Source organism: Artemia sp. Qi Xiang Cuo, chromosome 8 (assembly GCF_049724085.1).
Source record: "Artemia sp. Qi Xiang Cuo chromosome 8, ASM4972408v1, whole genome shotgun sequence".
Classification (NCBI taxonomy): domain Eukaryota; kingdom Metazoa; phylum Arthropoda; class Branchiopoda; order Anostraca; family Artemiidae; genus Artemia; species Artemia sp. Qi Xiang Cuo.
This window is the reverse complement of record NC_142801.1, coordinates 78,586,746-78,614,046: the sequence shown is the minus strand read 5'-3', so window position 1 is coordinate 78,614,046 and position 27,301 is coordinate 78,586,746. Positions and strand designations below refer to the sequence as shown.

General features: G+C 37.4%; 1 protein-coding gene and 1 pseudogene across 2 annotated transcripts in view; both read right to left on the bottom strand.

The window, feature by feature from the left end:
• Positions 1-27,301, bottom strand: part of LOC148949824 (E2F-associated phosphoprotein-like) — a 93,716-nt gene that overhangs the window by 12,828 nt on the left and 53,587 nt on the right. For both annotated transcript variants that reach the window (XM_089093115.1, XM_089093114.1), the window contains exons 6-7: positions 4,924-5,019; positions 3,725-3,874 (exon numbers count right to left, since the gene is read on the bottom strand). In XM_089093115.1, the coding sequence (XP_088949241.1) occupies positions 3,725-3,874; positions 4,924-5,019 (246 nt within the window). The remainder of the gene's footprint in view (positions 1-3,724; positions 3,875-4,923; positions 5,020-27,301) is intronic.
• On the bottom strand, positions 612-996 carry LOC148949825 (E3 ubiquitin-protein ligase RBX1 pseudogene; annotated as a pseudogene).

Below are 27,301 nucleotides of genomic sequence, written 5' to 3'. Positions count from 1 at the left end.
TCATGATTGTGTGTAGACCTACTAAAGCCAATATTCAAATTACATTTGCGCCTTTTTGCTTTTTCTTCACGACCATAAGTGTAATAGTTAAAATATTCTTTTTCCTCTACCTCTCTGTTTACTGTATTTTTTGGTCTTTCTGGCTTCTACAAAAGGTCGTCAGTTTCCTTATAGTGTTCACCAGCATATTTGTCATACGATAGCCTCTCTCTTCCTATGTATTTGATTGGATTAGCGTCCCGGTTATCTCCACAGATGGCAGACCAAATTGATGCTTCGGATGTCGACGATTCGCAATGACGGAACCGCTGAAATACATCAGTACTGTCAATAATGCTAAATGGAATGAAGGCTTCTTGACACTTAGGAAATCCTGTCCAGGCCGATTCGATTTCCCCATCACTGAGTGATGATTTGTTGACATTTAAACCACCTACTTCGCCTTCTTCAATAATGCTCATATTACTGACAGAGGCATCAAGGCTTGTTTGTTTTTCATCACCGGAACTAAAGTTTCTCATTTTCAAAAGTTAAGGCCTTTTTTTATGATACTTGATACATTTTATTTTTAGAAGACTTAAAATAAAAAAAAAAAAAAAAAGAATCGGCGCAATAAAAAGCAGGCATAATTCTTCTTCTAACGTCTTAGTGGCCATACTTTTGGAACTCCCACTCACGATTATCTAAAAGACAAACTTGACGTGTTTTCAACCATCTTGATATACAATGAAAGTGAAAAGCATGATTAAAGACACCCCGAGCTACAGTGCATTCTTCACTAGTGGATGAAGCTTGATTAGCCTGGCATTCTATACAAAGATCCATGATGTGGTTTCGACATATAGCGTAGTTGTCAACAACAATATCCCAAGCGCACAATGCAATAGAATTCCACTTCTTGACTTTAAATCGTTTCTTTTCTTTATTTGCTACTGTTCCTTGATGTTCTTCAGCCTCTGCCTCGTCAACTTCCATATGTGCTTCATTATCTGCCATTTCCAACTGTATCCTTAATTATTTGCTAAATTATCAAAAGTTAAGGCTTAGGCTAATCATGTTAGAGAACTTCCTATATAATTTTTGTACATTGCTTTCTCTTCTTTGTAACATTTATTATATTTCATCCAAATTTTCAAAAATTCAAAGAAAATTATTGAGTCACTGTTTTTTTTGTATAGATTATATTGCACAATCTGCATTTTTGGACAATCTTCAAGAATTGACTTTATTGAGCAAAACTGTTGCCAACAGTTGCCAATATTCTCGTTGCCAAGCACGAGAATGACGTCCAAGATTGCACAACTTTCCAAACAATTAATATCTGCTAGGATTAATCAAACCAATGTAAAACAACTTAAAGTAGAATCAACAAGGATAACTGAAGCTTCAGGCAAAAAAAAAAAAAAAAATGACGTCATAGATAGGAAGAGGTACTATACTGAAACAATACCAATATGTGCAAGGACAACTCAACACTGTAAAACCTCCAAAAACAATAATCAACAATCTCCTTCAGACACCGGAATCACACACTATCTGTGTTACCATTCTCAAAAAGTGACGATATGTAGCACTGTCGAACCCCCAAAAAGAGCAATCAGCAAGAATTAACAATGTAAATATAGTTAATAAGCTGGAATTCATGCAGAAATTCAATTCGTACACCCTTCAAGTTATTTAGATCCATCATCTAAACCATACACTTATATAGAAGTTGATTCCCAAGGCCGATTAGACTGTGTATGTCGACTAAGTGTCTAGTAACGGCGTCTAGTAATATAATTCTAGGTCCAAAAACTGCAAACTCACTAAATATGGCCATTTTCACGTTTTTCGTCAGACTTCATCCCATTTTTGCAGTAATTTCATGTGTTATGACGGTTCAACAGTTGCAAGTAATATTCCAACTAAGCCACTGAAAAACACATCCATTGAAAGTAAAAGACCGTTTATTTTACTTTGCTTCATATTTCTAGTTTCGCCGTTTGCACTTTTAAATATAGAAAAAGAATCGATTCGATATGAAAAATTCTAAATTTTGCTGCATCTGCTGTGCCAGAGGAGTTTGGTGTCAGAAAACAGGCAGATATGTGAAACCAAGGTAAGGCCCTCAGATTAAAAAAAACAACAAAAAAAACACATGGCCTGGTAGACATTTTAAGTTATGAAGAGCAGACTAGATCTGGAGAAGTTACAGTTTGCCTGATTCCCCCTAAAATAAACCAAACAGAGTATGTCTACAGGTGTTTTTCACTTTTTTTCATTTATTCTGGCTGGTTTTTGATTCAGTGTCTTTTCTCTTCTTGTAGAGTTCACTTCAAAAGGTTAGATTTTGTTTTTCTTCTAGCAATGGGGACTACTTGGCGGAGGTCCTTGTCGAATTATTTCCTTGTGTTCGTTTTCATACTTTGCTACCAGCTGACAAAATTCTCGTTTTTTCTCACCTTTTTTATTTTATTTTTCATCTATTATATCTACTCTTTTCTTTAGCTCAATACGCGTGAGGTTGCAACAGCCCTCCTCCCACTCCAAATCTCATTTCTTAAGGGCGACGTGTAACCTGAGCTTTAATGCAACAAAGATAAAAAATAAAAAAATGAAAGTTTGAGGAAAGAAGTTCTCAATTCAAAAACATTTAAGACAATAAATTTAGTTTAGTATCTTAAAATGATCCTTATTTTCGTCACAATTTCCTTCCTATTTAAATCCGTTTCTTTCAAGCGTACATAAAAATCAATTGACTAAGCAAACTTTAAATTCTTGTTATCCCCTTTTCGTGAAAATTCTGTTAATTGTATGCTCAGAAAAGAATAAATTTTTCAAAGAGTCTAGTTTTGGATTATCTGAGACTTGGGAGCTTCAAAAGTCTGAGAAGAATATGTTAATTGTTTTCTAGTGTGCAGATAATTTGATATGTACATTTATTAATGCTACTACTAATAATTCACTGCAGCACCAGGCCGGCTGAGGCCAACACACCAACAAACACTCCTCCTTCATCCCAATCTATCCAAAGCTTCCCTTTTTATACCCTCCCAAGAAGTTCCCGTTTCCACTAATTTTTCCTCACAACATCCTTCCACCCTATTCAGATTCGTTTGACCCTGAATGGTTGGCCAAAAAGGACGATCCATGGCAATCTGCCATCCTTCATCCGCAGAACGTGTCCTAGCCACCTCAATCTTTATCTCATTATAGCCATAGAAAACGGGATAGAAACACATTTTTCATATAGCTTACTGTTTGAAATACGGTCAGTCAGACGGCTTCTGACTGTTGAGTGACTATATATAATGCAGCAAGCTTTAAGAAGAATTTAGCTCAATCCCAAGTTCTATGGCTACATTTAAAGATTAAGATAGGTAGGTAAATTTTTACAAATAAAAGTTGCCAGACTGCCAAAGATTGTAGTTTTTGGGTATCTATTAGGGGCCAAATGAAGAGCAGGTCGAACCAAAATGGTGTGTGAAGAGGTCATAAGAAAAGATTAAAAGGAAGTTGAAACTTGCGGGAGGGGGGGGGGGGGGGTAAAGAGAAGTTTTTAACAAATTTCAATGGATTTAGAGCGTCTGCAGGGGTATTGGCCACAAAACACGGATTCCACACGTGTACACAAATGTATATAAGGTACTGACCATTTAAATGCATTTTTTTTGTACTTACCCAAATGGTTTCATAAACTGTATATTGGATAACCAAAAAGGGGTTTAATTTAAAAGCTTACCCTTCCTCAGGTTTTCCAATTTTCCCTCTTCCAAATTTTTTGGCTTTTCTTTTGTTGGAAATCTTTGGGTGCAATTTGAGTACTTGCGACGCATCGACACTGCAATTCGATACGAACATTGCTCGATATTGTGTCTCATAAATATCGTGCCTGAAATATTGATAAAGTCAACATTAAAAAACAAAAACAAAGAGAACAATAGAAGTCAAGTAAATAAAAAGAAATCAATATAAGCGACTAAAGCTGGAGCAGGTAAAGAAAAATGAAGCAATGTCAAAGGGTATATAAAAATAACAGACAGAATCAGAGAACAAAAGGCCAACCTCTACAATCAGCCAGAAATGGCGACAGAAGAATTTAAAAAATTAAGGCCTGATAACTGAATTTTTGAAACTGAAGTTGCAAAGAAACGCAAAATAGTGCACAAAGTTGGCAAAAAACGTATAAGTACAACGACACACACGGTAAAATAGGCAGAAAGGAAAGGAATCGAAACGAGCGGTCACAGAAAATTAAGGCCTAAAAACCATATTTTAATGCATCACACTGGACCGTTTTTCGTATACTCCCGATAAGCAAGCATCCACACTGATAACTAGTTAAGGACTCTTCCCCCTGTTCAGTAGCAAATATACCAAATGCCTGAAAAAATATGACTATGAAACAACTATGGACAAAAAAAAACATTTAATCAAAATTGAGATGACATAATTTTTTGTCATTAATTAAAAAAAAAAGTTCCAAAAAAAGTTTTCAAAAGAAAAGTAAAGAGCCATATCAAGCAGTTCGTGGTAACGAACTGTAAGTAAGGAGCGACCCGGCTCAATAGTAACCGTAACTCTAAAAAACGGAATTTTGATACCAAAAGATATTTCAAAAGAATCATATTTTTATGTTGATTTCAAATATACAAGTTTCATCAAGTTTAGTCTTACCCATCAAAGTTTACATATAATTATATATAAATAGAGAGATACATACAGGGAGCTCCTAGTATTGCCCAAGTTAGATTTTTTATATTTTTAGGATAATTTTATTGTAACCTATTACCTTTCCATAATTTCTCTGTTTTACAATATGTTAGTGATCCCCCCCCTCCACAATTCCACTGCATATTCCTTAACGGATATCTATAACTACCAACGAAAACACCATGAATAAAAAAATAATTTATTGTACAGGTTTGTCTCTTTACTTACCTCTGACAATCGAGACACAATAAAGTGAAACATGCTGGACAATTCAGGACTGCATCGCTATTTGGAAGTTTTAGAACTTTGCTCTGTCCCACTGCCCTAAAGAAATAAAACAGTTACAATACAATGTCTTAATAAGACGCAAAAATAAAAAAATAAATTTGAAACAATCAGAGAGTAAACACTGCCAAACAGGGAGCCAGATAAAAGTCGAAAATGCTGAAAAATCGACAGGAATAAGCGAGCCTTCATAGAGCGGTGCTAGTATTATAGCTCAAATAGATCCAAATGCGACTATATTGAGTTTAAATACAACGTACTACAAAGCTTTTTGTAGATTAAAACATCAATAACTCAAGGACTGAAAGATGTAGTGTTTTTCAAACAGTAAATGATTGTATTCAATCAATATGATCGTAAAACACACCACCATCAATAGTGTAAAACAACGTAAAACGCACAAACATCAATAACTCAAGGACTGAAAGATGTAGCGTTTTTCAAACAGTAAATGTTTGTATTCACTCAATATGAGCGTAAAACACACCACCATCAATAGTGTAAAACAACGTAAAACGCACAAACATAAATAACTCAAGGACTGAAAGATGTAGCGTTTTTCAAACAGTAAATGATTGTATTCAATCAATATGAGCGTAAAACGCACCACCATCAATAGTGTAAAACAACGTAAAACGCACAAACATCAATAACTCAAGGACTGAAAGATGTAGTGTTTTTCAAACAGTAAATGATTGTATTCAATCAATATGAGCGTAAAACACACCACCATCAATAGTGTAAAACAACGTAAAACGCACAAACATCAATAACTCAAGGACTGAAAGATGTAGCTTTTTTCAAACAGTAAATGATTGTATTCAATCAATATGAGCGTAAAACTCACCACCATCAATAGTGTAAAACAACGTAAAACGCACAAACATCAATAACTCAAGGACTGAAAGATGTAGCGTTTTTCAAACAGTAAATGATTGTATTAAATCAATATGAGCGTAAAACGCACCACCATCAATAGTGTAAAACAACGTAAAACGCACAAACATCAATAACTCAAGGACTGAAAGATGTATCGTTTTTCAAACAGTAAATGATTGTTTTCAATCAATATGAGCGTAAAACTCACCACCATCAATAGTGTAAAACAACGAAAAACGCACAAACATCAATAACTCAAGGACTGAAAGATGTAGTGTTTTTCAAACAGTAAATGATTGTATTCAATCAATATGAGCGTAAAACACACCACCATCAATAGTGTAAAACAACGTAAAACGCACAAACATCAATAACTCAAGGACTGAAAGATGTAGCGTTTTTCAAACAGTAAATGATTGTATTCAATCAATATGAGCGTAAAACGCACCACCATCAATAGTGTAAAACAACGAAAAACGCACAAACATCAATAACTCAAGGACTGAAAGATGTAGAGTTTTTCAAACAGTAAATGACTGTATTCAATCAATATGAGCGTAAAACACACCACCATCAATAGTGTAAAACAACGTAAAACGCACAAACATCAATAACTCAAGGACTGAAAGATGTAGCGTTTTTCAAACAGTAAATGATTGTATTCAATCAATATGAGCGTAAAACGCACCACCATCAATAGTGTAAAACAAAGTAAAACGCACAAACATCAATAACTCAAGGACTGAAAGATGTAGCGTTTTTCAAACAGTAAATGATTGTATTCAATCAATATGAGCGTAAAACTCACCACCATCAATAGTGTAAAACAACGTAAAACGCACAAACATCAATAACTCAAGGACTGACAGATGTAGCGTTTTTCAAACAGTAAATGATTGTATTCAATCAATATGAGCGTAAAACGCACCACCATCAATAGTGTTAAACAACGTAAAACGCACAAACATAAATAACTCAAGGACTGAAAGATGTAGCGTTTTTCAAACAGTAAATGATTGTATTCAATCAATATGAGCGTAAAACGCACCACCATCAATAGTGTAAAACAACGTAAAACGCACAAACATCAATAACTCAAGGACTGACAGATGTAGCGTTTTTCAAACAGTAAATGATTGTATTCAATCAATATGAGCGTAAAACACACCACCATCAATAGTGTAAAACAACGCAAAACGCACAAACATCAATAACTCAAGGACTGAAAGATGTAGCGTTTTTCAAACAGTAAATGATTGTATTCAATCAATATGAGCGTAAAACGCACCACCATCAATAGTGTAAAACAACGTAAAACGCACAAAAAAAAATAAATCAAGGACTGAAAGATGTAGCGTTTTTCAAACAGTAAATGATTGTATTCAATCAATATGAGCGTAAAACACACCACCATCAATAGTGTAAAACAACGAAAAACGCACAAACATCAATAACTCAAGGACTGAAAGATGTAGCGTTTTTCAAACAGTAAATGATTGTATTCAATCAATATGAGCGTAAAACGCACCACCATCAATAGTGTAAAACAACGTAAAACGCACAAACATCAATAACTCAAGGACTGACAGATGTAGCGTTTTTCAAACAGTAAATGATTGTATTCAATCAATATGAGCGTAAAACGCACCACCATCAATAGTGTAAAACAACGAAAAACGCACAAACATCAATAACTCAAGGACTGAAAGATGTAGCGTTTTTCAAACAGTAAATGATTGTATTCAATCAATATGAGCGTAAAACACACCACCATCAATAGTGTAAAACAACGCAAAACGCACAAACATCAATAACTCAAGGACTGAAAGATGTAGCGTTTTTCAAACAGTAAATGATTGTATTCAATCAATATGAGCGTAAAACACACCACCATCAATAGTGTAAAACAACGAAAAACGCACAAACATCAATAACTCAAGGACTGAAAGATGTAGCGTTTTTCAAACAGTAAATGATTGTATTAAATCAAGATGAGCGTAAAACACACCACCATCAATAGTGTAAAACAACGCAAAACGCACAAACATCAATAACTCAAGGACTGAAAGATGTAGCGTTTTTCAAACAGTAAATGATTGTATTCAATCAATATGAGCGTAAAACTCACCACCATCAATAGTGTAAAACAACGTAAAACGCACAAACATAAATAACTCAAGGACTGAAAGATGTAGCTTTTTTCAAACAGTAAATGATTGTATTCAATCAATATGAGCGTAAAACACACCACCATCAATAGTGTAAAACAACGAAAAACGCACAAACATCAATAACTCAAGGACTGAAAGATGTAGCGTTTTTCAAACAGTAAATGATAGTATTCAATCAATATGAGCGTAAAACGCACCACCATCAATAGTGTAAAACAACGTAAAACGCACAAACATCAATAACTCCAGGACTGAAAGATGTAGCGTTTTTCAAACAGTAAATGATTGTATTCAATCAATATGAGCGTAAAACGCACCACCCTCAATATTGTAAAACAACTTAAAACGCACAAACATAAATAACTCAAGGACTGAAATATGTAGAGATTTTCAAACAGTAAATGATTTTAAACAATCTATATGAGCGTAAAACACACCACCAACAATAGAGTATAACAACGTAAAACTCACAAACATAAATAACTCATGGACTGAAAGATGTAGTGTATTTCAAACAGTAAATGATTGTATTCAATCAATATGAGCGTAAAACACACCACCATCAATAGTGTAAAACAACGTAAAACGCACAAACATCAATAACTCAAGGACTGAAAGATGTAGCGTTTTTCAAACAGTAAATGATTGTATTCAATCAATATGAGCGTAAAACACACCACCATCAATAGTGTAAAACAACGTAAAACCCACAAACATAAATAACTCAAGGACTGAAAGATGTAGCGTTTTTCAAACAGTAAATGATTGTATTCAATCAATATGAGCGTAAAACTCACCACCATCAATAGTGTAAAACAACGTAAAACGCACAAACATCAATAACTCAAGGACTGAAAGATGTAGCGTTTTTCAAACAGTAAATGATTGTATTCAATCAATATGAGCGTAAAACACACCACCATCAATAGTGTAAAACAACGCAAAACGCACAAACATCAATAACTCAAGGACTGAAAGATGTAGCGTTTTTCAAACAGTAAATGATTGTATTCAATCAATATGAGCGTAAAACGCACCACCATCAATAGTGTAAAACAACGTAAAACGCACAAACATCAATAACTCAAGGACTGACAGCTGTAGCGTTTTTCAAACAGTAAATGATTGTATTCAATCAATATGAGCGTAAAACACACCACCTTTCAACCTAGAAACTTTTGTAGATTAACGCTTGTTTTGAGAATTTATTAAACGCTCGTTTTGAATATTATAGGTTTTTATTTCTGCTGATTTTAAGTTTAATATGGCCTTTACTTTTCTTTGAAAAACTTTTTTTTCGGAAAGTATTTTTTTAATAATCAAGAAAAAGGGATACGATCAGGTGCTTCACATATCGAAATTTTGAAAGCTTATCAAACAATAGCGTGGGGGGGGGGGGTTAAGTGCTTTACGTATCAAGGCTTTAAAACCTAATCGAACAATGAAGAATGTCTTTAAAAGACTATCAATTACTTTTAAATCTGGACAACGTTGGCCTAGCAGGAAGAATTAGAATTCGACGTTTTTCTAATTAAAAAAAAAAACGTTTTACTTAACGAAGTTTTACCTAACCTAACGACGTTTGTTTTATTTTTGAGGAAAAATGCGTGGGAGTTTAATTGACACTAATTTTATTAACATGTGGGCAATTGCTTTGCCTAGTTTTGGCTTTAAAGTTTTTTTGTACTTTAAAAAAAAGCTTCTTATTGTTCTAATTAAACGAACCTTGTGTTTCATGGGTCGTTCTTAAAGAATTGGGACTAAATTCAAACTTTAGCGTAGAGCAATATGTTGAGGAGGGGGCAACCCCCTCTAATATGTAGTAATTTCCGTTCGTTTTCGGTTTTAATATTGCTTCTTACTTTCAGCTGAAAAAAACTATTTTTTATTTAATTTCTGATTGTTTTTTAAATTATTACAGGAAATCTGGTTCTACCTCCATAGAAAAATCCCTCCTTCTCACGGATATATCTTATAGACCAGCGGTTCTCAGACTATGGTACGTGTACCCCTTGGGGGTACGCAGAAATTTCATGTCCACTTGTTAAAAAGGCGTTTTTTTTTACCAAGTGCTTCTTGGAGGTGTATAGGATGGGATTGTGAAGGACACATTGGGCTGTAAAAAAACGCTTGGTAAAAGAAAAGTCAATGGCAGGTATGTTTGCTATACCTGCCATTGTTAAAAATGAAAATGACTGCTGATTAAAGCGAGGCTCCTAGTTGTCTTCCATCACTTTTTACTCTTAAAAGGGAACCAGAACTTCCAATTTTCAACCAAATGGGCCCCTCTAAAGTCTTTACAATTATCCCTTCCATGAAAAGCTTAAATGTCGATTTAAGGTTAAATGATTTTATCAAAACCATGAAAACCTTAAATGATTTTATCTCGTTAATAAAATCAAATTCTCATTGACTGCTTATTTGAGATGGTATATCAATAACGTCAACCTGTCCACGAAATTACGGCTTTTTTTTTACCAATTTGGTGAACGAAAAAACTCACAATGTCTGAAATATGCGACATGTATAGGGTACCACAATGCTTATCATGCTTAGTTCAAAGCTATAGCGTTCTTTCTTTCGGTGTTTGAAGAGCGCATGCATACGAACATTAAGATCGATTTTTTCATAAAAATGTAGAGTGTTTAATATTTAAGTTTCTACAATGTAAACGCTTAAAGAAGAAATAAATGCCAGATAAGCCATCAACAAGTATGATAAATAAGATACGATTAGCTTACACCTTGTCTACAGTAAATATTTACAAAAATCCCGATTAGAATATTCAGTCTAATTATAAATAAGTCATTTAAATAAATGACGCGATAGGCTTTATATTTTTACAGTTAGGGAAACGGGGCAGTAGCCAAACTCTTGTTTGCAGTAATTTTTGTTCGTTTTAAGCTTGCTTTGCGTATTCAAATTAAGTTTTACTCGTTTTAAGATTTAGTTATTCACTTACATTAGTACCTGTTGTATGTTTGTTTGCCATGATTGTTTATTTAATTTCTTTTCGTTTTGAGTTTCATTTATTCTTTAACAGTGATTTTTGGTCGTTTTGTGTTTAAATTGTTATAGGTTTTCATTTCTGCTGATCTTAAGTATAACATTATCTTTACTTTTCTTTGAGAAACTTCTTTTCAGGAATTTTTTTTTTTTATTAATTTTTATTCGTTTTTAATTGCCAAAATTTCAATTTTTTCAAAATTCCCTATTTAAAATTCAAATTTCTTTTTTAACATCAAATTTTTATCAAAGTACCAAAACTAGTATTAAAGTAGCAAAGTAAAGAAAGTATAAAAGTAACAATAAGCCACTAGCATAACTTGCAGTTTTTTTCCTCGGGCTGGGGGGGGGCGGGTTAACCTCGAAAATATAGCTATTTAGCCTTTGGACTATTTTGAACAAAATGACCGGATGCCATTAGGGAGAAAGGGACGAGGGGGGGGGGGGGGAGCTGGTCGTCCTTTGATCACGTTTGACTCTCAAAAGAACTAGGAGTTTCAATGTCCAATCGAATGAGCCTCCTTCAATATTAATAAGCGATGGGGGATTTTTCAATCTTTAAGTTATAGTTATTTGAACTTTGGAGCAAAATAGGTATTTCAAAATTTTGATCGGATGCATTAGGGGGAAAAAAGGCAGGAGGGGGGGGGGACAGGTTACCGTCTGTTCATTTTCGACTCTTAAAAAGGGCACCAGAAATTTCTATTTCAAATCAAATGATTCTTCTTCAAAGTTTATACGATCACATCTTCCATAAAAACTTTATATGCTAACGACGGGGAATTAGCATAACTTATAGCCCTTTCCAAGGGGGCTAGAGGGTTTTCAAACTCGAAGCCATTGTTCTTTAATATATGGACTATTTTTCACAACATGGGTAACTCAAAGTTTTGATCGGATGCATTTAGGATAAAAGGACGTGTAGGGAGGGAGACTGGTTGCTGTCCTATTGTTCTTGACTTTTAAAATGGAGCTAGAACTTTCAATTTAAACTCAACTGAGCCTGTCCGAGGTTTACATGACCATTCCTTCCATAAAAACCTTATATGCCCCCTGTTATAACTAATAGAAAATACCTCCGGGCTCTGCGGGGTTGATATATGATAGCAATGCCCGAAGGCATTGCTATAGGATCTTTGGACAATTTTGAACAAATGCGCAATTTCAAAATTTCGATCGGATGCATTTGGGAAAAGGGAGGCACGGGAGGGGAGAGCGGTGTAGTTACCCTCTGATTCCTTTTGACTCTTAAAAAGGAATGAGAACTTTCAAATTCTAATCAAATAAGTTTCCTCCACAGTTAATACGACCTCTACTTCCATAGAAAACCTGATATATCTCTTAGGTGTACCTTACAACCCTCGCACCCGGGCTCTGGGGATTTTGTCAGCCCCGAAAACATTTTCATTTGATCTTTGGACTGTTTGGAACAAAATGGTTATCTCACGAAGTTAAATCGGAAAAGAGGGCGTGGGGTTGGGGTATTTGTCCTCCGATCCCTTTTGACTCTTAAAAAGGAATGAGAACTTTCAATTTCTAATCAAATAAGATTCCTCCAAAGTTTATACGACCTCTACTTCTATAGAAAACCTGATATATCTCTGAGGTATAACTTACAACCCTCGCACCCGGGCTCTGGGGATTTTGTCAGCCCCGAAAACATTTTCATTTGATCTTTGGACTGTTTGGAACCAAATGGTTATCTCACAAGTTAAATCGGAAAAGAGGGCGTGAGGGGGGGGGGGAATTTGCCCTCCGATAACTTTTGACTCTTTAAAAGCGAAACAGTACTTCTGATTTCCAATCAACTGAGCCTCCTCTAAAGTTTATACGGCCAAATTTTCCTTCAAAACCTAATATACCCTCGGGGCGTAGCTTACAACCCTTGTCCCCGGGCTCTGGGGGTTGTATCAACCCCAAAGGCATTGTTATATAATCTTTGTACTATTTTGAACAAAGTCGCTATCTCAAACTTTCAATCGGATGCATTAGGGGAAAAGAGGGCGTGGGAGGCCTGTTACCCTCTGATCACTTTTGACTCTAAAAACAGGGAACTAGAATTTTCAATTCCCAATCAAATGAGCCTCCTGCAAAGTTTATGCGACCACCCCTTCCATAAAAAATTATGTGCCCACCCCCCGGTTCCGGGGGGCTCTGCCAACCCCAAGGGCATTGTTAAATAATACATGGACTATTTTGAACAAAATCCTATCTCAAAACTTCGATTGAATTCATTTAGGGGTAAAGGATGAGGAGGAAGGGGGGGAAGGGGTAGTTGCCCTCCAATCATTTTTGACTCTTTAAAAGCGAAACAGAACTTCTGATTTCCAATCAACTGAGCCTCCTCCAAAGTTTATACGGCCAACTTTTCTTTCAAAACCTTATATACCCTCGGGGCATAACTTAGAATCCTTATCCCCGGGCTCTAGGGGTTGTATCAACCCCAAAGGCATTTTTTTACAATCTTTGGACTATTTTGAACAAAATCGCTATCTCAAACTTTCAATCGGATGCATTAGGGGGAAAGAGGGCGTGGGGGCCTGTTACCCTCTGATCACTTTTGACTTTTAAAAACAGGGAACTAAAATTTTCAATTCCCAATCAAATGAGTCTCCTGCAACGTTTATACGACCACCCCTTCCATAAAAATTATGTGCCCCCCCCTCGGCTCCGGGAGGCTCTGCCAACCAAAAGGCACTGTTAAATAATACATGGACTATTTTGGGCAAAATCTTATCTCAAAATTTCAATTGAATTCATTTAGGGGTAAAGGTGGAGGAGGAGGGGGGGGGGCAGTTGCCCTCCAATCATTTTTACTTAAAAATGGAACTAGAACTTTCCATTTCTAATCAAATGAGCCCCCCCCCCCCGATGTTTATACGACCAACCCTTTCATAAAGGCCTTATATGCCCCTGAGTTTTCTCACAACACTTTCCCTTTGGCTCTGGGGGGGGGGGGTTGTGTCAACCCTGAGTTTTTTTATATGATCTGTGGTCTATTTTGAACAAAATCGTCATCTCAAACATTCGATCGGATACATGTGGGGAAAAGAGGGCATGGGGGGTGGTTAGTTACCTTCTAGCCACTTCTGATTCTGAAAAGAGAACTAGAACTTTCGATTTCCAATCAAATGAGACACATCCGAACTTTATACGACCACCCCTTCCATAAAAACCTTATATTCCCTCGGGGCATAAGTTGCAACCCTTGCCCCCGGGCTCTGAGGGTTGTGTCAACCCTGAAGTTTTTGTTATATTACCTTTAGTCTAGTATGAACTAACTGGCTATCTCAAATTCAATCGCATAAATTTGAGGAAAAGAGGTTGTGGTGGACTAGTTGCCCTCTCATCACTTTTGACTCCAAAAAATGGAACTAGAACTTCCAATTTATACTTGCCCCGGGCTCTGAGGGGTGTGTCGACCCTGATTTTTTGTTATCTGATCTTTGAACTATTTTTAACAAAATGGCTATCTCAAAATTATGAATCAGCTGCATTTGGGGTGAAAACGGCGTGAGAAAGGGGGGGGGGGGCTACTTACCCTCCGATCAATTTTAACTTTAAAAAAGGGAACTAGAACATTCAACTTTCAATCAAATAAGTCCTCTCTGAAGTTTATACGACCACCAATATTTGAACTATTTTAACAAAATGGCTATGTCAAAATTTTTATTTGATGCATTTGGCGAAAAAAGGGCGTGGGCGAAGGGGCTCGTTACCCTCTGATCACTTTTGACTCGTAAAAACGGCACTAGCGCTTCCAATTTCAAATCGAAAGAGCCCCTTCCATAGGAACTGCCTCTGGAAAATATGATAATAGAACAACTTTAAGTATTTATACAAAGAACAAAAAGTATAATCTATCGACAGCGAATTGAAAAAAAAAACTAATTGGACATTTTGGCTATTTATCTAAAAGCTATCTCCAATTAAATATAAAAACTAAAACTAAACTCATAATAAGAAACGAGCAAAAGTGAAACCAACAATAAAGCAGTCCTTACATCATTACTTATGAGTTAAGATATTCCTTCATTGGTAAACGACAATCACAAGTTAAAAAAAATAGCCGAATGCGCTTTTCAAGTAAAAAATTTTAAAATCAAAACAACGTGAGTCAAAAAGCTGTAAGGAAACAATTTATAAATAAAAGAAGCTTGGATCAAAACACAAAAATAAAACTACAACCTGAACTTGAAATTTAAAAACTATAAATCATACTACATCACAAAGGAACAAGAAACAGAGAAAAGAAACAATAACGAAGAATATTGTGATAATACTTGAACAAATAAAAAAAGTCCTATCTAATCACTGGCAGATGTCAAGAATTGTTAAGGCGCTAAGTGACATAAGAACTTAAAGCAAGTTCAGCTAGGAGTGATAAACGGAGAAATTTATTCAATTGAAAGTAAGGATTAACATAAAAACCCAAACGAACAGGAATTATTCCGCATATGAAGGGGTTGCCCCCCTCCTCAGTACCTTGCTCTTTACGCTAAAGTGTGACTGTTTGTCCCAATTTTTGAAGAACAGCTCCTGAAACACAACGGCCGTTTAACCGGAATATGAAGCTTTCTTAAAAGTGGCAAAAACTTTAGCGTGATAAGCAAGGTATTGAGGAGGGGGGCATCCCCTTCATATATGGAATAATTTCTATTCATTTTGAGTTTTAACGTTGCTCCTTACTTTAAATTGAATAAACTTGTTGTTTTTATTTAAAACCAATGAAGTGCGGAGTTCCTTTCCTTATAGATTTAATGCTTCTACTGGGAAAGTCTTATCTGGTTACACGACCTTCTTGCCTTTAGGCATTCATGGACGAATCATATGAAGCTTATTCTGATGTATCATATTATCATATTAAGCTTCTGCTACTTATGCGTCATATTAAGCTCAGGACATATCATATTAAGCTTATGCTGATGTATCATATTAAGCTTATGCTGCTTATACGTCATATTCAGCTTACAGGTCATATTAAGCTTAGGACTTATCATATTAAGCTTATGCTACTTCTCACTAACCAAACTGAGGGAAATTTAGTTTGATTCGGTCCGATCTGTCACCGCTTTATTTGCAAACACTGGATTATTGTTAAATTTTATCACATAGGCCTATCTAATCTAATTTTTGTTGGTACTCAACAAAAATTATATCTAAGAAAAAATTATAACTCAACAAAATATAATCTAAGAATATCTAATTTTTGTTGGTACTGGTTTCATCCATCCCTTGCCATTGTAGCTAATTCTGCATAGCACAAGTCACATCTTTTCGATGGCTATGAATTTCCGTTTACAGTTTTCTAAGCTCTTTTCGTTTTCAAGAAATTCAAGAAATTAAGAATAAACGTGAACTGGGGCATTCTAAAATTGTTGGAAACTGTGGGCATTTCTGGCAGCAAGTACTGACAAAATTGTTACTCGAGTTTCTACGATACTTCTGTGTTATTTTATTCTGGGGATTAAATGCTTCTGAAGAAAGGGGACGTAAAGAGGGCCAAGACAGATTGTTATTACTATCTGGGAATGTATTATTTCCAGATATTCTAACGAGACTAAACAGTCCAAATTCATTTCAGGTTTGATTTGTCAGCACACTTACCGTGTTTTAGGGCAGCTTATTAAGGAAGCATTAATAAAGCTATACTCGAGTTTCTACGATTTTTCTACGTTATTCTGGCAAATTTACAAGACAAATTGTTATTGCTGTTGTAAATTTTTTACTTATTTAGCATAATCCTTTCTGAATCAGAGATTAGTTAGTCGAGGCCTAGCTACAGATATGTATTCTCTCCATGGATTTTTTTTTAAATCACACCTCCTCTCCTTTCGGGGACCTTCAAATTTTCTTTAAAAATATCTCATAATTTATCTAACGTCACCTAATCTTTTCTTAACAAAGAAAAAAAAAACTTCATCAAAAAATTCAATTTATTAAATTTATATATAAAAATTGAGCATTCCAAAATATACCAGGGTATAAAAATAGAGGTATACTACATTTCACTTTTATCCCCGTCCCCCAAAATAGGATTATAAAAAAATAAATAAATAAATAAAAGTAAGAAAGAAATGAAATACTCCACCTTTACAAATAAATATCAATAGGTTGGAATTGTTTTAATTTCAAAATAAATTGATTATATGCCAATTTGTCTTGATCTTAACAATCGTCTAACTCTTTTGACGAATTTTTATTTTTGTGGTTTTTGTTTAATAATTTAATTTGTCGAATTGTAGTTTTTGTTTTCTTTCTTATTGTATTCCATATTTTTTCCCTTTTGTAGGTGGTTAAGAAATAAATTATTTATTATGATTAAGGTTAATATTATTTTAGAGTTTGGTCAGGATATTTTTAAAGCTTTATACATATTACTATATTTCTCTTACAGGTCTTAGGAAGACAAGTCTTTCAGAAATTCTTACGATAGAGGAAATTTCCAGAACTTTCAACTACGTTAAACAACATGGCTATCTCAAAATTTTGAGTGGATGTGTTTGGGGAAAGGCTGGGCGTGAGAGGGGTGTTAGTCGTCTTCCAATCACTTTCGAATATAAAAAGGGCACAAGCCACTCCAATTTCCAATTGAATGAGCACTTTTCGAAGGTTCTACGACAACTTCTTCGATACGAAGTGCCCTGCTCTAAACTACTACTACTACTAACAACTCACCGCAGCAACAAGCCGCCTGAGGCCAACACAGCTACGCACGCTCCTCCTCCACCCCAATCTATTCAATGCCTCCCTTTTTACACCCACCCACGAAGTCCCCATTTCCTTTAAATATTTCATTATGACGTCCTCTCACCTCAGACGAGGACGAACTGCTTTCCGTTTAGCCCTAGACGGTTGGCAGAAAAGGAAAATCTTCGGTAATCTGTCATCGGTCATCTGCACAACGGGGCCTAGTCATCTCAAATTCTCCTTCATATAGCCCTAGAGAGTAGTATCGAGCCAAATATTTCGTGTGTCCTACTGTTTGAAATACGATCAGTCATCCGGGTACCCAGATCAATCCGTAAGTAAATTCTCCGGAAAACATCCAGCAAATCTTTATCTACTTTTCGGAGCGTCCATGCTTCAGAGCCATATTTGACCAACGTCATCACTGTAGCTTCCAATATTCTAATCTTTTTTCGCATTATTATCTTCCTATTCTTTCAAATTTTTTTTAACTGTGAAAAAAAAAAACCTGAGCCTTGGCTATTCTACTTTTAACATCTTCACTCCTCCCACCGTCTTTACTAATGATAATACGAAGGTAAGTGAGCAGCCCACCTGATCAATCTTTTCATTACCCAACTTCACCATTCCATCTTCACTTATTCCTAGCCTTTGTGACTTAGTCTTCTTAACATTAATTTTCAAACCAATTCTAGCACCCTGTACTCGCAAAACCTCTAAAACGTCATTCATTTTGCTCACACTTTCATCTAGGATGCTTAAATCATCAGCATAATCTAAGACCAGGAGACTTTTTTCTCCCCATTTGATTCCGTGGTCTCCCATTGCCTTTCCTGCGCTCCTTATCTCGTACATAGCACTAATCACTTTAATGTATTTGTCTGGTATACCCTACAAGGATAAAACCTTTACTGAAGCTCTTCTATCAACAGAATCGAACGCTTGCTTATAATCTATAAAACTGAAGACCAAAGGTCTTTGAAAACTCAGGCACTTCTCAATTATTAGCCTAAGAGTGAAAATTTGGTCGATACATCCTCTACCTTTTCTAAAACCGCACTGTTCTTCTCTTAAAACTTTGTCTACGGCATCTCTAAGTCTAAGAAGTATGATATTACTAAGTAATTTACTACCTACAGAGACCAGACTAATGCCTCGATAATTACCACACTCACTTTTATCACCTTTCTTGTAAAGTGGCTTAATTAAGGTTTTCCCCTTTTCCCCTTTTTCAAAAATCATATTCATAATCTTCAGTAACTTATTTCTAACCTCAGAGCCATCATATTTAAGAAACTTAAGAACCTTATTATTTTTTAATCCTTTTAATTTTTTTAGTACTGTCGCTAATTCCTCCTCACAAAACAAATCTTCCTTCACATCCAAGGTACCACAAACTTTTTCATTTTCCTCTATATATTTTCCTGCAACTCTATCTCGGTTTAGCAAATTCTCCAAACGTTCCACCCATCTCTCTTTAGTTTTTTCTTTATCGCTAATTGCGGCCCCATTCCTATCTTTAACTGGTCATAGTCTGGATTGACTACTCCCTCTCAATTTGTTAACATGCCAGTACAATATTTTACTATTATGCAGTCTAGCTGTATCTTCCAGACCCTCGGCAGTTTTTTACATTGCCATCGGCTCACACCTCCTTAACTAATATTTTAATGCTTTTTCCACTTTGTTTTCAGTCCCTATGTTTTCATATGACCTATCACTTAGAGAATTCTTAGACACGTCACTTCTCCTTTCTATTAAACATAAAGCTTTTTCACTAATATTCTTAGCTGCAGCTCTAGCTTTCTCCCCTAATATACCTTCAGCAACTGCTCTAAAGGAAAAAATTAATAAATAATACATTGTGCCAACATCGTTCTTATGTGCCTCCAGGGCATAACTTAAAACCCTTGCCCTGAGGGTTTTGAGGGAGTGTCCTCCTCTTTACTTAGTCCCCGTTCTTAACTTAGGCAGCGCGATCCTGCTGCCTATGATTTATACAACCACTTTCTATATAAACCTTATATGCCCCCAGGGCATAACTTACAACCCTTGCACTGAGGGCTCTGAGTGGGTTATCATCCTAAAAGACCTAATTTCCAGAACGTTCATCTACGTTGAACAAAATGGATATCTCAAAACTTTGATTGGATGTGTTTTGGAAAATGGTGGGCGTGAGAGGGGTGTTAGTAATTCATTAGTAAGAGGGGTCGCTATCTAATCACTTTTAACTATTAAAAAAGGCACTAGCCCTTTCAATTTCCAATTGAATGAGCCTTTTTGAAGTTTCTACGACAACGCTGTCAATAAAAACTTTATATGCCCCAGGGCATAACTTACAACCCTTGCCCTGAGGGCTGTGGGGGGAGGGGTTCTCATCCTTAAAGACCTAATTTCCAAAACTGTCAACTACGTTGAATAAAATATCTATCTAAAAATTTTGATTGGATGTGTTTGGGGAAAAGGTGGCCGTGAGTGGGGGGTTAGTTGCCCTCAAAACACTTTCGACTATTCAAAGGGATAGTACCCCTTTGAATTTCAAATCGAATGAGCCCTTTTTCAAGTTTCTACGACAAAGATTTCAATAAAAACCTTACATGCCCCCAGGGCATAACTTATAGTCCTTGCCCTGAGGGTTGTGGGTAAGTGTCCTCCTCAAAAATATATTTTCTATCTGGAAATCAAATACGCTGAACAAAATGGCTATCTCAAAATTTGTTTTGGATTCGTTTGGGGGAATGATTGGGGGGGGGGGGGAGGATAGTTTCCCTTCAATAATTTTATAATATTAAAGAGTGCAAAAGCCCTTATAAATTTCAATAGAATGAGCTTTTTTGAAGTTTATACGACAACACCTTCTTTAAAAACCTTATATGCCCGCAGGGCATAACTTAAAACCCTTGCCCTGAGGGCTGTGGGGATGTGTCCTCCTAAAAAGAATATTTTCTATCTGGAAATCAACTACGCTGAACAAAACGGCTGTCTCAAAATTTTGATTGGATGTGTTTGGAGAATTGATGGGCGTGGGGGGGGGGGGGGCTAGTTGCCCTCAAATCAATTTCGTCTATTAAAAAGGGTACTATCCCTTTGAATTTCAAATCGAATGAGCCCTTTTTAAAGTTTCTACGACAAAGATTTCAATAAAAACCTTATATGCCCCCAGGGCATAATTTATAGTCCTTGCCCTGAGGGTTGTGGGGGAGTGTCCTCCTTAAAACATATTTTCTATCTGGAAATCAACTACACTGAACAAAATGGCCATCTCAAAATTTTGATTGGATGTGTTTGGGGAAATGATGGGCGTGGGCGGGGGGGGGGGGGTCTAGTTGCCCTCCAAGTCCTTTCGAGTATTAAAAAGGGCACTAGCCCTTTGAATTTCCAATCAAATTAGCCTTTTTTGAAGTTTCTATGACAACGCCTTCTATAAAAACCTTATATGCCCCCAGGGTATAACTTAAAACCCTTGTCCCGAGGGTTGTGGGGGAGTGTCCTCCTCAAAAAAATATTTTCTATCAGGAAATCAACTATGCTGAACAAAATGGCCGTCTCAAAATTTTAATTGGATGTGTTTGGGGAAATGATGGGCGTTGGGGGGGGGGGGGGCTAGTTGCCCTCCAATCACTTTCGACTATTAAAAAGGGCACTAGCCCTTTGAATTTCCAATCGAGTGAGCCTTTTTTGAAGTTTCTACGACAACGCCTTCTATAAAAACCTTATATGCCCCCAGGGCATAAATTAAACCCTTGCCCTGAGGGTTTTGGGGGAGTGTCCTCCTCAATAATATTTTTTCTATCTGGAAATCAACTACGCTGAACAAAATGGCTATCTCAAAATTTCGATTGAATGTGTTTGAGGGAATGATGGACGTGGGGGGGGGGGGGGGCTAGTTGCCCTCCAATCACTTTCGACTATTAAAAAGGGTACTAGCCTTTTGAATTTCCAATCGAGTGAGCCTGTTTTGAAGTTTCTACGACAACGCCTTCTATAAAAATCTTATATGCCCCCAGGGCATAACTTAAAACCATTGCACTGAGGGTTGTGGGGCAGTGTCTTCCTCAAAAACAATGGCTATCTCAAAATTTTGATTGGATGTGTTTGGGGAAATGATGGGCGTGGGGGGAGGGGGGGGGGGGCTAGTCGCCCTCTAACCACTTTCGACTATTAAAAAGTGCACTAGCCATTTTAATTTCCAATCGAATGTTTTTTGAAGTTTCTACGACAATGCCTTCTATAAAAACTTTATATGCCACTAGGGCATAACTTAAAACCCTTGCCCCGAGGGTTGGGGGGAAGTGTCCTCCTAAAAACAATATTTTCTATCAGGAAATCAACTACGCTGAACAAAACGGCTGTCTCAAAATTTTGATTGGATGTGTTTGGGGAATTGATGGGCGTGGGGGGGGGCTAGTTGCCCTCAAATCAATTGCATCTATTAAAAAATGTACTAGCCCTTTGAATTTTAAATCGAATCAGCCCTTTTTTAAGTTTCTACGATAAATATTTCAATAAAAACCTTCTATGCCCCCAGGGCATAACTTATAGTCCTTGCCCTGAAGGTTGTGGGGGAGTGTCCTCCTAAAAACATGTTATTCTATCTGGAAATCAACTACGCTGAACAAAATCGCCATATCAAAATTTTGATTGGATGTATTTGGGGAAATGATGGGCGTGGGGGGATGGTCTAGTTGCCCTCCAAGTCCTTTCGAGTATTAAAAAGGGCACTAGCCCTTTGAATTTTCAATCGAATGAGCCTTTTCTGAAGTTTCTACGACAACGCCTTCTTTAAAAACCTTATATACTCCCAGGGTATAACTTAAAACCCTTGTCCCGAGGGTTGTGGGGGAGTGTCCTCCTCCAAAACATATTTTCTATCTGGAAATCAACTACGCTGAACAAAATGGCCGTCTCAAAATTTTAATTGGATGTGTTTAGGGAAATTATGGGCGTGGAGAAGGGGGGGGGGCTATTTGCCCTCCAATCACTTTAGACTATTAAAAAGGGCACTAGCCCTTTGAATTTCCAATCGAATGAGCCTTTTTTGAAGTTTCTATGACAACGCCTTCTATAAAAACCTTATATGCCTCCAGGGCATAACTTAAACACCCTTGCCCTGAGGGTTGTGGGGGAGTGTCCTCCTAAATAATATATTTTTATCTGGAAATCAACTACGCTGAACAAAATGGCTGTCTCAAAATTTCGATTGGATGTGTTTGAGGGAATGATGGGCGTGGGGGGGGGGGGGGGCTAGTTGCCCTCAAATAACTTTCGACCATTAAAAAGAGTACTAGCCTTAAGAATGTCCAATCGAGTGAGCCTGTTTTGAAGTTTCTACGACAACGCCTTCTATAAAAACCTTATATGCCCCCAGGGCATATCTTAAAACCCTTGCCCTGAGGGTTGTGGGGGAGTGTCCTCCTCAAAAACACATTTTCAATCTGGAAATCAACTACGCTGAACAAAATGGCTATCTCAAAATTTGGATTGGATGTGTTTGGGGAAATGATGGGTGTGGGAAGGGGGGGGGGGCTAGTTGCCCTCTAACCACTTTCGACTATTAAAAAAGGGCACTAGCCATTTTAATTTCGAATCGAATATTTTTTGAAGTTTCTACGACAACGCCTTCTATAAAAACTTTATATGCCACCAGGGAATAACTTAAAACCCTTGCCCCGAGGGTTGTGGGGAAGTGTCCTCCTAAAAACAATATTTTCTATCTGAAAATCAACTACGCTGAACAAAATGGCTGTCTCAAAATTTTGATTGGATGTGTTTGGAGAATTGATGGGCGTGGGGGGGGGGGGGGCTAGTTGCCCTCAAATCAATTTCGTCCACTAAAAAGGGTATTATCCCTTTGAATTTCAAATCGAATGAGCCCTTTTTAAAGTTTCTACGACAAAGATTTCAATAAAAACCTTATATGCCCCCAGGGCATAACTTATAGTCCTTGCCCTGAGGGTTGTGGGGGATTTTCCTCCTTAAAACATATTTTCTATCAGGAAATCAACTACGCTGAACAGAATGGCAATCTCCAAATTTTGATTGGATGTGTTTGGGGAAATGATGGGCGTGGGGGGGGGGGTCTAGTTGCCCTCCAAGTCCTTGCGAGTATTAAAAAGGGCACTAGCCCTTTGAATTTCCAATCGAATGAGCTTTTTTTGAAGTTTCTACGACAACGCCTTCTATAAAAACCTTTTATACTCCCAGGGCATAACTTAAAACCCTTGCGCCGAGGGTTTTGGGGGAGTGTCCTCCTCAAAAAAAAATTTTCTATCAGGAAATCAACTATGCTGCACAAAATGGCCGTCTCAAATTTTTTTTTGGATGTGTTTGGGGGAATAATGGGGGTGGGGGAGGGGGGCTGGTTGCCCTCCAATCACTTTCGACTATTAAAAAGGGCACTAGCCCTTTGAATTTCCAATCGAATGAGCCTTTTTTGAAGTTAGTACGACAACGCCTTCTATAAAAACCTTCTATGCCCCCAGGGCATAATTTAAACCCTTGCCCTGAGGGTTGTGGGGGAGTGTCCTCCTAAATAATATATTTTCTATCTTGAAATCAACTACGCTGAACAAAATAGCTATCTAAAAATTTCGATTGGATGTGTTTGAGGGAATGATGGGCGTGGGGGGGGGGGGGCTAGTTGCCCTCCAAACACTTTCGACTATTAAAAAGGGTACTAGCCCTTCGAATTTCCAATCAAATGAGGCCTGTTTTGAAGTTTCTGCGACAACACCTTCTATAAAAACCTTATATGCCCCCAGGGCATAACATAAAACCCTTGCCCTGAGGGTTGTGGGGGAGTGGCCTCTTCAAAAACATATTTTCAATCTGGAAATCAACTACGCTGAACAAAATGGCTATCTCAAAATTTGGATTGGATGTGTTTGGGAAATTGATGGGCGTGGGGGGGGGGGGGGGGGTAGTTGCCCTCAAACCACTTTCGACACTTAAAAAGGGCACTAGCCATTTTAATTTCCAATCAAATGTTTTTTGAAGTTTCTACGAAAACGCCTTCTATAAAAACTTTATATGCCACCAGGGCATAACTTAAAACCCTTGCCCCGAGGGTTGTGGGGAAGTGTCCTCCTAAAAACAATATTTTCTATCTGGAAATCAACTACGCTGAACAAAACGGCTGTCTCAAAATTTTGATTCGATGTGTTTGGGGATTTGATGGGCGTGGGGAGGGGCGGGGGGGCTAGTTGCCCTCAAATCAATTTCGTCTATTAAAAAGGGTACTATCCCTTTGAATTTCAAATCGAATGAGCCCTTTTTAAAGTTTCTACGACAAAGATTTCAATAAAAACCTTATATGCCCCCAGGGCATAACTTATAGTCCTTGCCCTGAGGGTTGTGGGGGAGTTTCCTCCTTAAAACATATTTTCTATCAGGAAATCAACTACGCTGAACAAAATGGCCATCGCAAAATTTTGATTGGATGTGTTTGGGGAAATGATGGGCGTGGGGGGGGTCTAGTTGCCCTCCAAGTCCTTGCGACTATTAAAAAGGGCACTGGCCCTTTGAATTTCCAATCGAATGAGCTCTTTTTGAAGTTTCTACGACGACGCCTTCTATAAAAACCTTATATGCCCCCAGGGCATAACTTAAAACCGTTGCCCCGAGGGCTGTTGGGGATTGTCCTCCACAAAAAATATTTTCTATCAGGAAATCAACTATGCTGCACAAAATGGCCGTCTCAAATTTTTATTTGGATGTTTTTGGGGAAATGATGGGCGTCGGGGAGGGGGGCTAGTTGCCCTCCAATCCCTTTAGACTATTAAAAAAGGCACTATCCCTTTAATTTTCCAATTAAATGAGCCTGTTTATAAGTTTCTACGAAAACGCCTTCTATAAAAAACATTGTATGCCACCAGGGCATAACTTAAACCCTTGCCCTGAGGGTTGTGGGGGAGTGTCCTCCTAAATAATATATTTTCTATCTTGAAATCAACTACGCTGAACAAAATAGCTATCTAAAAATTTCGATTGGATGTGTTTGAGGGAATGATGGGCGTGGGGGGGGGGGGGCTAGTTGCCCTCCAATCACTTTCGACTATTAAAAAGTGTACTAGCCCTTCGAATTTCCAATCGAATGAGCCTGTTTTGAAGTTTCTGCGACAACGCCTTCTATAAAAACCTTATATGCCCCCAGGGTATAACTCAAAACCCTTGCCCTGAGGGTTGTGGGGGAGTGTCCTCCTCAAAAACATATTTTCAATCTGGAAATCAACTACGCTGAACAAAATGGCTATCTCAAAATTTGGATTGGATGTGTTTGGGGAAATGATGGGGGTGGGGGGGGGGGCTAGTTGCCCTCTAACCACTTTCGACACTTAAAAAGGGCACTAGCCATTTTAATTTCCAATCAAATGTTTTTTGAAGTTTCTACGACAACGCCTTCTATAAAAACTTTATATGCCACAAGGGCATAACTTAAAACCCTTGCCCCGAGGGTTGTGGGGAAGTGTCCTCCTAAAAACAATATTTTCTATCTGGAAATCAACTACGCTGAACAAAACGGCTGTCTCAAAATTTTGATTGGATGTGTTTGGGGAAATGATGGGCGTGGGGGGGTCTAGTTGCCCTCCAAGTCCTTTCGAGTATTGAAAAGGGCACTAGCCCTTGGATTTTCCAATCGAATGAACTTTTTTGAAGTTTTTACGACAATGCCTTCTATAAAAACCTTATATGCCCCCAGGGTATAACTTAAAACCCTTGCCACGAGGGTTGTGGGGGAGTGTCCTCCTCAAAAAATATTTTCTATGAGGAAATCAACTATGCTGAACAAAATGGCCGACTTAAAATTTTAATTGGATGTGTTTGGGGAAATGATCGGCGGGGGGGGGGGGGCAAGGTGCCCTCCAATCACTTTAGACTATTAAAAAGGCCACAAGCCCTTTGAATTTCCAATCGAATGAACCTTTTTTAAAGTGTATACGACAACGCCTTCTATAAAAACCTTATATTCCCCCAGAGCATAACTTAAAACCCTTGCCCTGAGGTTTTTGGGGGAGTGTCCTCCTCAAGAACATATTTTCTATCTTGAAATTAACTACGCTGAACAAAATGGCTATCTCAAAATTTTGATTGGATGTTTTTGGGGGAATGATGGGCGTGGGGGGGGGGGGCTTGTTGCCCACCAATCACTTTAGACTATTAAAAAGGGTACTAGTCCTTAGAATTTCCAATCGAATGAGCCTGTTTTTAAGTTTCTACGAAAACACCTTCTATAAAAACCTTATATGCCCCCAGGGCATAACTTGCCCTGAGGGTTATGGGGGACTGTCCTCCTCAAAAATATATTTTCCATCTGGAAATCAACTTTGCTGAACAAAATGGCTATCTCAAAATTTTGATTGGATGTCTCTAAGGGAATGATGGGCGTGGGGGGGCTAGTTGCCCTCCAGTCACTTTCAACTATTATAAAGGGCACTAGCCCTTTGAATTTCCAATCGAGTGAGCCTGTTTTGAAGTTTCTGCGACAACGCCTTCTATAAAAACCTTACATAACACCAGGGCATAACATACAACTTTTGCCCTGAGAGGTGTGGGGAAGTGTACTCCTCAAAAACATA